Source organism: Ceratotherium simum, chromosome 5 (genome assembly GCF_057802395.1).
Source record: "Ceratotherium simum simum isolate JZ-2026a chromosome 5, ASM5780239v1, whole genome shotgun sequence".
NCBI classification, from domain to species: domain Eukaryota; kingdom Metazoa; phylum Chordata; class Mammalia; order Perissodactyla; family Rhinocerotidae; genus Ceratotherium; species Ceratotherium simum.
In genome coordinates this window covers 44,272,217-44,286,373 of record NC_141904.1, presented here as the reverse complement: position 1 = coordinate 44,286,373, position 14,157 = coordinate 44,272,217, and the positions used below count along the sequence as shown (strand labels likewise).

Below are 14,157 nucleotides of genomic sequence, written 5' to 3'. Positions count from 1 at the left end.
GGTCAGGCCCGGTAATCTGCATTTTAATAAGCCTCCAGGTGATTCTAATGCCTGCTGAAATTTGAGAACCACTGCTCTAGACCTTGGAGCTCTTGGAAAACACTGGAGTGGCTTGAAGTGAAAGATGGCTCATTTCTCCTTTCTACTTAGGAGCGGCATCCGTTGCTTAGGGATTGGTATTTGGAGAGAGTGGACCTGACTTGGGAAATGTATTGAATGGATAAAACAGATTCCTAGAATTATTAGGATTACAGGGAATCTCTGTGAACTGTAGTGAGAACCTGAGAAATCTGTAGAATTAGATTGAGTGAAATGGCTCCTATGAGGGAGATAACTGGGGAAATCATAATTACTGAAGTGCTGAGATGAGGGGTGTAAAATGTGAGGAATTTTGCAGGGTAGTGGTTCTCACTGGGGTTGATGGGGAGCTTTTCAAGCAACATTGACTACTTCTTCCATTCCTGGACCCTATTCTTAGGTATCTTAAAATCTCTCAGGAGTCAGATGAGAGTGTGTGTAGTTTGAAAAAGCTCTCAAGGTTATTTTGATATGACATCAAAAAAATCATTGAAAAGACAAAAAAGACATGGTTCTTAAATTTCTTATTTCGTGGTGATTCTGTTCATGTTTCTAATAGATATGTAGCCTTCACTTCCGAATTAGTCTATTTCTTAGAAATGGCTTTTATTAAATAAACTGTCAGAAATTCTGGAGATAAGACAATGTTCTTTTTTCTTTTTAATTTGAAGATCTAATTGGCTTTATTAAATGATTCATGAATTGGGCAGCATCCATCTAGCCAGTAGAGAAATACTCCCACAATGTTCTTTTTGAAGCAAATTTTGAAGCGAATTTTGAACTGGAACTGTTTTTTCCAGTTTTAAAATGTAGTCTCAGACTCTGTTTTATTTTATTGTTTTTGCTGGGAAAGAGTCGCCCTGAGCTAACATCTGTTGCCAATCTTCCTCTCTTTTTTTTCTCCCCAAAGCCCCAGTACATAGTTGTATATTCTAGTTGTAACTCCTTCGAGTTCTTCTATGTGAGCCGCCACTACAGCATGGTACTGACAGACAAGTGGTGTGGTTCTGTGCTTGGGAACTGAACCTGGGCTGCCGAGGTGGAGCGTGCCAAACTTAACCACTAGGCCATCAGGGCTGGCTTGCAAACTCTATTTTAATAAGTAAGTATTTTAAAACCAAATCATGGAAGATCAGACTTGAGATTTGTTTTTTTTGATTCAGAAAATACAAGCACTAATGCGCTGTTAAGCCTCCGTGAAGCTCTCAACTGTGTTTGATACCCAGAAGTGACCAGTTAAAGGTTATTTTCTGCATGAACTTTTCTAAGTGGAAAGTCTGTTAGGTTTCTGAGCAGCATTCTGAAGATGAGAAATTCTAGTTGCCCTCGTATTGCTTTGAATACGAATTTGCCCAGAAGTAGTCTGGACACATCTTTTATTAAGAAATGTCCCCATTATGATTGGTTGGGATTTTATATCGACGGCCAATTTTTCTGATGAGACTTACTATTTCTCTATGTTGAACTCACAGTGGGAGAACCCTTAATTTGCTTGAAAATTGTGGCATGATCTTTAGGGACTCTATTTAAAATGGTCTATCTTGGGCTGGCCTGGTGGCGCAAGCAGTTAAGTGCACGCGCCCCGCTGCGGCAGCCCGGGGTTCGCCCGTTCGGATCCCGGTCGCGCACCGACGCACTGCTTGGCAAGCCATGCTGTGGTGGCGTCCCATGTAAAGTTGAGGAAGATGGGCATGGATGTTAGCCCAGGGCCAGTCTTCCTCAGCAAAAAAAAGAGGAGGATTGGCAGATGTTAGCTCAGGGCCGATCTTCCTCACAAAAAAAAGGGGGGGGCGGCTGGCCCGGTGGTGCAAGCGGTTAAGTGCGTGTGCTCCGCTGTGGCGGCCCGGAGTTCGCCGGTTTGGATCCCGGGCGCGCACGGATGCACCGCTTGTCAAGCCATGCTGTGACGGCATCCCATATAAAGTGGAGGAAGATGGGCGTGGATGTTAGCCCAGAGCCAGTCTTCCTCAGCAAAAAGAGGAGGATTGGCAGATGTTAGCTCAGGGCCAATCTTCCTCACACCCACAAAAAAATGGTCTATCTTTTAACCCTGGGATTAAAAAATAAAATAATGAAACAATTCTGTTCTGTTTTGGTTTCATAAACAGCAATTTTCTTAGATTTATTGCAAATGAATTTTTAAAACTTAGACTCATTGCAAATGAATTTTTAAAACTTAGACTTTCCAAACCAGCTTTGTTTTTAGTGAATTCATTTTTCATATTCCTATTTTTACTAAAACTTACACAATTTGGATTTTAGACTTGAAGAATCCTACTTTCATAGTTTCTAAACTGTGATGTGTAACTTACCCATCTATAACTCCCTTGGATGAAAGAGGAGAGACTGAAATGTCACTTGAAAGGTGTCCAAGTAGAGTTTAAGTATATCGTGGAACTTTATTCTGGTATGGCTCTATCTGTAAATGAATACAAATCCCTGTATATGTTTGAAGTGGAGTCAATGACTGTTATTATTTTTTCCAGCTTTATTCTGGTATAATTGACATGTAACATTGTGTAAGTTTAAGGTCTACAACATGTTGATTTGATACACTTGTATATTGCAGAATTATTGCCACTGTAGCATTAGCTAACATCTCCATCGCATCACGTAACTACCATTTCTTTTTTGTGGTGAGAACATTTAAGATCTATTCTCTTAGCAACTTTCAAGTATATACTACAATATTAGTAACTATAATCACCATGCTGTACATTAGATTCCCAGAACATAAACTTAAACTGGAAGTTTATACTCTTTAACCAACATCTCCCCATTACTCCTGCCCCCTGCCTCTAGCTACCGTAAATCTGATCTTTTTATGAATTTGGTTTTTTTTTTTTTAGATTCCACATATAAGTGAGATCATATAGTATTTGTCTTTCTTTGTCTGGCTTATTTCACTTAGCATAATCCCTCGAGGTCCATCCATGTTGCCTCAAATGGCAGGATTTCCTTCTTTCTCATGGCTGTGAATAACATTCCAGTGTATATATACAACACATCTTCTTTATCCATTCATCTGTTGATGGATGCTTAAGTTGTTTCCGTATCTTGGCTACTGTGAATAAAGCTGCAGTGAACGTGGGAGTGCAGATATCTCTTGTTTTCATTTGTCAGTGATTATTAAGACAGGACTTTTAATAAGTATCCTGTATGATAATCAGTTCCATGAAGAAAGGGACGCTTTTTGGTTTTAGGGAACAGTGTATATATAGTGCTTTGCATGTGCCCATGTTTCAGTATATTTGTTTACTCAGCAACTTCAGAAATAGTAGTAAATATATACTTTATTAATAAAGGGAACTTTTCTGTAAATGTTTATTTTCATATAATTAAAAAAATGTCTAATATAGTCATGGTATTGGAATGTAGTTTAACAAATTGTTACAAAATAATATGCATTTATTTGAAAACCTTGAACAGCACAGACGTAAAAAGTTGAAGATTCCTCCTTGCCCTCTCTCTGACTCACCTCTCAGTCTCACTCCCAGGAGATAGCATTTGGAGAGGGTCCTTCTAGATTTTCATTGTTCCTGGTTGCATTTACCTTTTCCTTTCTGGTTATAAGGTTACATTAGCATTTTCATAAAGATTGAAAGTAAGGTTTAGCATAAAGTAAACACATTTACTTTAAACATTTCATTTTGGTGGAAGATTGAGTTTTATACCCTTCAGCACTTGTTTTTCTTTCTTTTTTTTTCAGATTTAACAAATGAAACATTAGGTCATATTTGCTCCAAATTTCTTTTCTTTTTTTTTCTGTTTTTATTGTAGTAACGTTGGTTTATAACATTATATAAATTTCAGGTGTGCATTATTATACTTCTATTTCTGCATAGATTACATCGTGTTCACCACCCAAAGACTAATTATAATCCGTCACCACACACATGTGCCTAATCATCCCTTTCGCTCTCCTCCCTCCCCCCTTCCCCTCTGGTAACCACCAATCCAATCTCTGTCTCTATGTAATTGTTTGTTGTTGTTTTTATCTTCTGTTTATGAGTGAGATCATATGGTATTTGACCTTCTCCCTCTGACTTATTTCGCTTAGCATAATACCCTCAGTGTCCATCCATGTTGTCACAAATGGCTGGATTTCATCGTTTCTATGGCTGGATAGTTTTCCATTGTGTATATATATACCACATCCATTTGTCCCTTGATGGGCACTTAGGTTGCTTCCAAGTCCTGGCTGTTGTGAATAATGTTGCAGTGAACACAGGGGTGCATGTATCTTTACGCATTGGTGTTTTCATGTTCTTTGGATAAATACCCAGCAGTGGAATAGCTGGATCATCTGGTAGTTCTGTTCCTAATTTTTTGAGGAATCTCCATACTGTTTTGCATAGTGGCTGCACCAGTCTGCACTCCCACCAGCAGTGTATGAGAGTTCCCTTCTCTCCACATCCTCTCCAACACTTGTAGTTTCCTGTCTTGTTAATTATAGCCATTCTGACGGGAGTGAGGTGATGTCTCATTGTAGTTTTGATTTTCGTTTCCCTGATAGTTAATGATGTTGAACATCTTTGCATGTGCCTGTTGGCCATCTGTATATCTTCTTTGAAGAAATGTCTATTCAAATGTTTTGCTCATTTTTTAATGAGATTGTTAGTTTTTGTGTTGTTGAGATGTATGAGTTCTTTATGTATTTTGGATATTAACCCCTTATCAGATGTATGGTTTGCAAATATCTTCTCCCAATTGTAAGGTTGTCTTTTTGTTTTTTTGATGGTTTCCTTTGCTGTGCAGAAGCTTTTTAGTTTGATGTAGTCCCATTTGTTTCTTTTTTCTATTGTTTCCCTTGCCCGGTCAGACATGGTACTTGAAAATATAGGGCACCGGCCCCATGGCTTAGAGGTTAATACTGGCTGCCCGGGTTCGGATCTGGGTGAGCACCAACCCACCGCTTGCCTGGCCGTGCTGAGGTGGCGTCTCACATACAGCAACTAGAAGGATGTGCAGCTATGACATACAACTATCTACTGGGGCTTTGGGGAGAAAAAAGGGGGAAAAAAAAAGAGGAGGATTGGCAATAGATGTTAGCTTAGGGCCGGTCTTCCTCAGCAAAAAGAGGAGGATTGGCATGGATCTTCGCTCAGGGCTGATCTTCCTCACAAAAAAAAAAAAAAAAAAGAAAATATGTTGCTAAGACTGATGTCGAAGAGCATACTGCCTATGTTTTCTTCCAGAAGTTTCATGGTTTCCTGTCTTACATTCAAGTCTTTAATCCATTTTGAGTTAATTTTTGTGTATGGTGTAAGATAATGGTCTACTTTCATCTTTTTGCCTGTGGCTGTCCAGTTTTCCAACACCATTTATTGAAGAGACTTTCCTTTCTCCATTGTATGTTCTTGGCTCCCTTGTCGAAAAGTGGGTTTGTTTCTGGGCTCTCAATTCTGTTCCATTGATCTGTGTCTGTTTTTATGCCAGTACCATGCTGTTTTGGTTACTATAGCTTTGTAGTGTATTTTGAAATCAGGGAGTGTGATACCCCTAGCTTTGTTCTTTTATCTGTGGATTCCTTTGGCTATTCGGGGTCTTTTGTTGTTCCATGTAAATTTTAGGATTCTTTGTTCTATTTCTTTGAAAAATATTGTGGGACTTTGATAGGGATTGCACTGAATCTATAGATTGCTTTAGGAAGTAGGACATCTTAACTATGTTAATTCTTCCAATCCGAGAGCACAGAATATCTTTCCATTTCTTTGTGTCTTCTTCAATTTCTTTCAGCAATGTTTTATAGTTTTCAGTGTACAGATCTTTCACTTCTTTGGTTTTATTTTATTCTTTTTGTGGCAATTGTAAATGGGATTGTATTCTTGATTTCTCTTTCTGCTACTTCATTGTTAGTGTATAGAAACGCAACTGATTTTTGTATGTTTATTTTTTATCCTGCAGCTTTACTTTAAAGTATTTATTTATTATTTCTTTGAACTTTAAATTCATTTATTATTTCTAAAAGTTTTTTGGTACATTCTTTAGGGTTTTCTACATATAAAATCATGTCATTTGCAAATAGCGACTGACAGTTTCACTTTTTCCTTTCCAATTTGGATCCCTTTTATTTCTTTTTCTTGCCTGATTGCTCTGGCTAGGACTTCCCATACTGTGTTAAATAGGAGTGGTGAGAGTGGGCATCTTTGTCTGATTCCTGTTCTTAGGGGGATAGCTTTCAGCTTTTCACCATTGAGAATGATATTAGCTGTAGGTTTGTCATATATGGCCTTTATTATGTTGAGGTATTTTCCTTCTATACCCATTTTATTTAGAGTTTTTATCATAAATGGATGCTGTATCTTGTCAAATGCTTTCTCTGCATCTATTGAGATGATCACGTGATTTTTATTCTTCATTTTGTTAATGTGGTGTGTCACGTTGTTTTGCAGATGTTGAATCATCTCTGCATCCCTGGAATAAATCCCACTTGATCATGGTGTATGATCTTTTTAATGTATTGTTGTATTCGATTTGCTAGTTTTTTTTTTTTTTTTTTGTGAGGAAGATGGGCTCTGAGCTAACATCCAATGCCAATCCTCCTCTTGTTTGCTGAGGATGATTGGCCCTGGGCTAACATCCATGCCCATCTTCCTCTATATGGGACGCCGCCACAGCATGGCTTGGCAAGTGGTGTGTTGGTGTGTGCCTGGGATCGGAACCTGTGAATCCCGGGCCGCTGAAGCGGAGCACGTGTACTTAACCACTGTGCCATTGGGCCAGCCCCGATTTGCCAGTATTTTGTTGAGGATTTTTGCATCGATGTTCATTAGTGATATTGTTCTATAATTTTCTTTTTTTATGTTGTCCATGTCTGGTTTTGGTATCAGGGTAATGTTGGCTTCGTAGAATGAGTTAGGAAGCTTCCCCTCCTCTTCAATTTTTTGGCAGAATTTGAGAAGGACAGTCTTCTTTGACTGTTTGGTGGACTTCACCAGGGAAGCCATCTGGTCCTGGACTTTTATTTTTTGGGAGGTTTGATTACTGTTTTGACCTCCTTACTGGTGATTTGTCTATTCAAATTCTCTATTTCGTCTTGATTCAGTTTTGGAAGGTTGTATGATTCTAAGAATTTATCCATTTCTTCTAGATTATCCAATTTGTTGGCATATAGCTTTTCATAGTATTCTTTTATAATCTTTTGCATTTCTGAGGTTTCTGTTGTAATTTCTCCTCTTTCATTTCTGATTTTATTTATTTGAGCCTTCTCTCTTTTTTTCTTGGTGAGTCTAGCTAAATGTTTGTCCATTTTGTTTATTTTTTCAAAGAACCAGCTCTTGGTTTCGTTGATCTTTTTTCTATTTTTTTCAGTCTCTATTTCATTTATTTCTGCTCTGATTTTTGTTATTTCCCTCCTTCTACTGATTTTGGGCTTTGTTCTTCTTTTTCCAGTTTCTTTAGGTGCACTGTTAGATTGTTTATTTGAGATTTTTCTTGTTTGTTGAGATAGGCCTGTATTGCTATAAACTTCCCTCTTAGAACCGCTTTTGCTGTGTCCCATAAATTCTGACATGTCGTATTTTCATTTTCATTTTCCTCCAGGTTTTTTTTGATTTTTCCTTTGATTTCTTCATTGACCCAATCGTTGTTTAGTAGCATTTTGTTTAGTCTCCATATATTTGTGGCTTTTCTGATTTTCTTCCAATAGTTGATTTCTAGTTTCATACTGTTGTGGTCAGAAAAAATGCTTGGTATTATTTCAATCTTCATAAATTTATGGAGACTTGTAACACTTATAAATATCTATGCACTCATCATAGGAGCACCTAAATATATAAAGCAATTATTAACAGACATAAAAAGAGAAGTCGACAGTGACACAATAATAGTAGGGGACTTCAACACTCCACTTACACCAATGGCTAGATCATCCAAACAGAAGATCAATAAGGAAACATTGGCCTTAAAGGACACACTAGACCAGATGGACTTAGTAGATATATACAGAACATTCTATCCAAAAACCGAAGAATACACATTCTTTTCAAATGCACATGGAACATAGTCCAGGATGGTCACATATTAGGCCACAAAACAAGTCTCCATAAATTTAAGAAAATTGTTTTCCTTATTTTATCGATAGGAATAACTTGTAAAGGAAGTTCATTCTTGGAGATAGAAAAAGTACTTAATTTTTTCCTGAGACTTTCAAGAAAATGAAAATATTTTTCAAAGTCTTTATCTTTTCCCTCTCTCCCCTCTTCCTCCCTCTCTTTTGACATCATAATATTTCTAACGATTCATCTTATATTTGATCTTTTCATTATTAAGTTTATAGATCTGTTTAAAATATAAATCAGGAAGAAGGAGGTTATGTGACATTAATTATAATGTATGTTTTGTAAAAGTATTTCTGGCTTATTTCTCTCTTTGTAGTCTCCCATGTACACATGGAGTATGACCATCCCTCTCTTGTTTAAAACTTTTGAGATCTTCCCGTTGCTTATGGCATAAAATTTAAAGGTCCTAGCTTGGTGACCAACTCGGGCTCCAGCCTATCTTTTTAGATGGCTCATGATGTTTTCCTCTTTCCTACTCTCTATCTCTCCTCCTTTACTTCAAGTATGTTCTAATTGCGTCAGACAGTTTGCCCTTCCCAGAGCATCTGCATGTCTCCATGCGAATATTTGTTCTTGTCTCTCTATCTAGAATTTTCTTTACTTTGCTGCCTGTCCCTTTCCCACCTATCCTTCAAAAACTGGCTCAATATCATCATCCTTATGTAGCTTTTATTGATTTACTTTTCCTGCCTTTCCAAGCATAATTAATTGATCCCACTTCTCTTACAGCACTTATTAAGTTCTACTAGTTTATTAATTATAGGTTTCATCTCTAATAGTCTATGAGTAATTTAGGTAAAGCTCAGGGATCTGATTACCCCAGTTTGAATTCCAGCTTTGCCACTTACTAGCTATATGTCTCTGGGCAAGTTACTTAAATATTCTATCCCTTAGTTTTATCACCTATAAAATGGAGTTAATAATAATACTTTCTTATATGGGAGAATTAAATGAGATAGTCTTCAGATATTGTCTCAGATAGTGTTCTTCACATACTAAACAATAAATGTTAGATTATTTACTTTTCTGACTATTTTTTTAGTCCTTAGCTTGGTGTTTGCACAAGGAAGGTGCTTAATGATGTTTCTTATTACTTAAAGGGAACTTTTCTTATAGACTTATGAATTTATGATTTTAGTTAGCTCATCATAATTTATATGATTATTATAGTAACAGTCTCTAATGTTTTAAAATAACTCTAGTTTTTATTGGCAGCTGTATTTATTGTTTTGTTTTTGAATTTGTTGAAATTTTCCAACTTTCTTATGCCAGAATAAGTAACAAAGGAGCAAGGTAAGCACCTTCTACTTCTTTACACAGAAGCGTGTGTTATCTTTCTGGGGCGTGGTTAATGCACTTGGAGCTGTCTGACAGATCTGTTCTCCTCTCTCTGCAGGCCTTGTGTAGAATCACTCGCCATTCTCCCACTGCCTTCCAGAATGTTATTGAGAAGGTGGGACTGAACTCGGTGATCAACTCCCTGGCCTCTGCCATCTGCAAAGTTCAGCAGTACATGTTGACCTTATTCACCGCCATGCTGTCCTGTGGGATTCATCTGCAGAGACTAATCCAAGAAAAGGTTTGATCTTAGATTTCACCTATTACTCTACTTGAAAAATTGTTTTCTCCTGCAATTTTAGTGGCTCAACAAGCAATATCATCTCTAGAATTTATTTTTCATCTCGAGGCCTTTTTGAACTTTGCCAAACTTCTGTACCACCGGCCATTCATCTGAAGATGTTGTAAGAGTCTTTTAGTGATTAAAATAGAAATCCAGTAAATGGCTCTGCCTGCTTGTCCCATTTTAGTAATGAAAAGTTGGAAAATTTATGAGTCTGTCCTATATGCTACTATTTCTTATGCCTCCTCCTCCTCAGGCCCCATCTCTTTTCCCATATCCTTTACCTTCCTTGGTGGGGGCCCCTTTATATTGTCTGCTTACTTTGATTCATCTTTTATTCCTTTTCTTGGCTAATACTCTGCCAATACAGATCACCTTCAGAACTCCCTTTCTTTTGTGTTTAACCCAGTGCCCTTCTAATCCTTTGGTATTACTTTATTTTATGTACAGTAGAGTTTGTAAGTATTGCTATAAAGAAGTCTCTGTTATAGCCTTCCTCAAAGTGTCTTCTCTAGCCGCCTACTAAAGAGTGATCCCTGGGGGCCGGCCTGGTGGCGTAGTGGTTAAGTTTGCGTGCTCTGCTTCAGTGGCCCAGGCTTTGCAGATTTGGATCCTGGTCGTGGACCTACACACTGCTCATCAAGCTGTGCTGTGGCGGTATCCCACATACGAAATAGAGGAAGACTGGCACAGATGTTAGCTCAGGGACAGTCTTCCTCAAGCAAAAAGAGGAGGATTGGCAGTGGATGTTAGCTCAGGGCCAGTCTTCCTCACCAAAAAAAAAAAAAAAAAAAAGAAGAAGGGTGATCCCTGGACCAGAAGCATCACAGCACCTGGGAGTGTGTTAGAAACACAGACTCTCAGGCCCCAGCCCAGACCTGCTGAATCAGAATCTGCATTTTAGTGAGCTCTCCAGGTGATTTGTTTGAACTTTGTGGTTTGAGAATCCCTGCCCTAGAATGTTAGTTTCCAGTGACGTGGAAAAAGTGGGCCATGGTTGTATATACGTTTGGAAAGCAATGAGTCAAAGTTAGAGATCTTTTCAATTGTACAACCTTTCCCAGTTTTTCACATGCTCCTGTGTATTACGAATCTTCATGAGGGGAATATAGTGTGCAGTGTTCTTTAAACTTATTGGATCAGTTATCCTTTTTTGAGGGGAGGGGAGATACCTGTCAAATTGGAGTTTTATAGAACGGGTTGAGGGTAGCACTGCTAGGAAGTGTAGACTTAAATACCGTATTTGCCATGGTTCTTCTGTGTTAAGTGCAACACGTTAAATTTTGGTTTTTATAATAAATAAGTTAAAATTTCAATAATTATTATGAATAGTTGTCGTGTTTACATAGTAAACTTGATCTGTGAAAGTCAAAATGGAGAGTAAACCACTTTTTGCCTTTACTCTGATTAGTTTGATTTAGATTCTTCTAAGAAATTTGAGCCTCAGAGAAAATATTTTTTCTAACAGTCTGTGTATCTAATTTTTGCTATTAAAATTTCCAGGTCATTAAATGTTGTTACATTGTGTTAGAAAAAGTTCCACATGAGTAGTTTTACTGTGTAAATTGTGAAAACAGAAGCTGAGAGTTTTCACAGTTTGTTTTTCTTTCAACCTCAGCACAGGCGTGAATTGATTTAGTTTCAAATATGATATTTCACCAAGGTAGTAAAATAAGATGCATTAATTAATATGATTTTGTAATTGTTTTATAATACATAACTAATATTCCATGTATCTTGAAGAAACAAATGATCGAGCAATTAGATGTGTTGAATAATAAATTATCTTTTGATTATGATTAGTATAGGTACTTAAAAATTTTTTTTTATTGTCATAAAAAACACATAAAATTTATCATCTTACCCATTTTTAAGTGTATGGTTAGTAGTGTTAAGTATATTCACATTGTTGTGAAACAGATCTCCAGAACTTTTTCGTCTTACAACACTGAAACTCTATACCCATTAAACATTTTGTGTGTTATGTTTTAAGACTCTGGACTTTATTTAAAATCTTCTGTTTTAGTAGCCCTCCTCTGACACTGAACTGGCAGAGGAAAGAGAGCTGCCTTGTTTCTGTCAGGTTGGGGTGAAAGTCCAGGTTCTCCAGTGGACTTCTTTTGACACCCCAGGGGCGTGGAAGAGACCCGCCTTACTGCTAGGCAGGAGTGGGAGTCCAGGCTTTTCTCTAGGCCTTGTCTGATGCCCTCTTGGCCAGTAGAGGGAAGGGCTCTTGGTTACTGCCTCCACTGACACTGGTGGGGTAGGGCTGGGTGCCTCATTCCTGGTGGAAAGTCGTAACGATGCAGGCTTCTCACTTGCCTTCTCTAACGCCATGCCAGCAGGGAGACAGAGGGGAACCTTGTTAGTGCTATATGTGAGTGGAGGTCCAGGCTCCTCTCGTGGTTTCTACCAACACCATGGTTGGGGTGAGGATGCCTTGTTATTACCAGGTTATGATGGAAGTCCCAGCTCTCCACTTGGTCTTTTCTGGTATCACTCTGGCAGGGGATGGTGTTGGGGTGCCTCGTGACAGTCACATGAGGGTGGGAGTCTAGGCTATCCACTTGCCGTTTGCTGATGGGGATGAGGCCATGGTTTCTCCATGGTGTTTGGCTGGAGCAGTGTAGCTGTTGTCTAAAAGTTTTTGGTCTTTCCGGGCTGCCCCTCTCTTGGTCCTTTGGCTTGAGAGGGCTGATTTTCCTTAGGTATTTGTGTGTGTGCACCTGTTGGTATTTCGAGGCTCCTGGATTATCTAGCACTCAATCTGAGATATCTGAGGCAAAAAGAAAACCTAGCCAACTCATAGCCATGTTGATCCTCAAGTGCCTCGTTCCCTAACCATTCTGCCTTCTTCTCTCCACCTTTCAGAGTCTTCTAATGTTTGTTTTATGTATAATGCCCGGAGTTTTTAGTTGTATTTACTGGGAGGAGTAGGGAAAAGTGAATCTATTCTCTCTTGTCCTATAATTTTTAAAATGTCTCTATGGCCGCTCAATAATATACAGTGAATTCTCATTTAAAATGTAAGGTTCTATTTTTTATTAATTAAAAATTTTACCATTTATTGAACATTCATATGGGCCAGACACTTTGTGCCTTGCAACGCTGGGTTATTCACAGATGAGATATAGTGTGTTGAGCAATTTTCTCAAGTTCATAGAGGATATAGAGCTCATGCTCATGCCAGACTATAAACAAGGAAACAGAATAATTTTGGATAGTGTTAGTGCTTTGAAGACCGTTAAACAGGGTAATGTGTAGAGTGTCTGCATAGGGCAGTGTGCAGGGAGTGGAGCCAGACATCATTAGCCGGGGGAAGTCAGGGAAGACCTCTCTGTGGAGGTGACATTCCAGCTGAGCCCTGAATGACATGAAGGAGCTCGCTATGTGAAGGTCTGGGGGAAGAACTTTGTAGTTCAGCTTCCCTGAGGTCTTTCGAGAGAGATCTTGGGGAGACCTGGGAGGAGAAAGTACACCAGTGGAGCTGGAGCATAGCAAACAGGGTGGAAGGGACATGGGAGGAGGCTGGGAAGTAGGAGCAAGACTTGGATCGAGTAGGGTTGTGATATTGGCCTTCCTTAGGGGTTTTGACACAGTGGCCACTGTTTTATTTTTACTTAAAGAAAATGTATTTGGGTATACATATGTGTTTCAGGGGCAAGGTTACTAACCTTATTATTGCTACGTTGAGGTTTTTTCCAAGTGTTTCTTTGTTGATAGGTTAGAATGAGTGGAAGAGGAAGGGACCCAGGAACAAATACAAGGTTTACTGCTTCCTGTTGGACAGAGAGAAAGAACTACATATGTTCTTCTGTTTGGGGAACAGATGCCTGTATATCATGGTCTTTTTTATTGAAATTCAGTCCCCAAGAGAGGTCCACGCCATTTCTTTTAAATAAAAGAAATTACTCTTTACTGCAGAAAATTGAGAAGCTAAAGAAGAAAGCAAAATCAGCTGTAATCTCACTACCCAGAGATAATTACTGTTAACATGTTGGGTCTCTCTCTTTTTAGTCTTTTGTCTGTGTATTTTATGCACACATTTATAAAATTAAGATCAAAAAGTGTTGATTTATCTTGCTGTTTTCATGAATATGGTACTGTGTCGTTAAATATTCCCCAAGAACATTTAAAAAATTATTATATACTTTTTCCTTTTGTGGCGCTACAGAAATTTAACTCTCCCCCCACTATTGAACTCTTTGCCTCTCATTTTTTGGTTTCTACTCCCTCTGATGCAGTGAACATCCTGTTACATACATCTCTGTGTCCACCTCTAATAGATTACCACAGGTGTTATCTACGTTGAGAAGACTCTGCATATAAAGAATGCTAGACTGTTCTCTAGAAAGGTAGATGATGAGAGTGCCATTTACCTGTAATTTAACCAGC

General features: G+C 38.4%; 1 protein-coding gene across 4 annotated transcripts in view; it reads left to right on the top strand.

Annotated features, from left to right (window-relative positions):
* Window positions 1–14,157, top strand: part of ULK4 (unc-51 like kinase 4) — a 533,886-nt gene that overhangs the window by 102,786 nt on the left and 416,943 nt on the right. For all 4 annotated transcript variants that reach the window (XM_087430781.1, XM_087430782.1, XM_004419552.3 and 1 more), the window contains exon 21: window positions 9,538–9,720. In XM_087430781.1, the coding sequence (XP_087286907.1) occupies window positions 9,538–9,720 (183 nt within the window). The remainder of the gene's footprint in view (window positions 1–9,537; window positions 9,721–14,157) is intronic.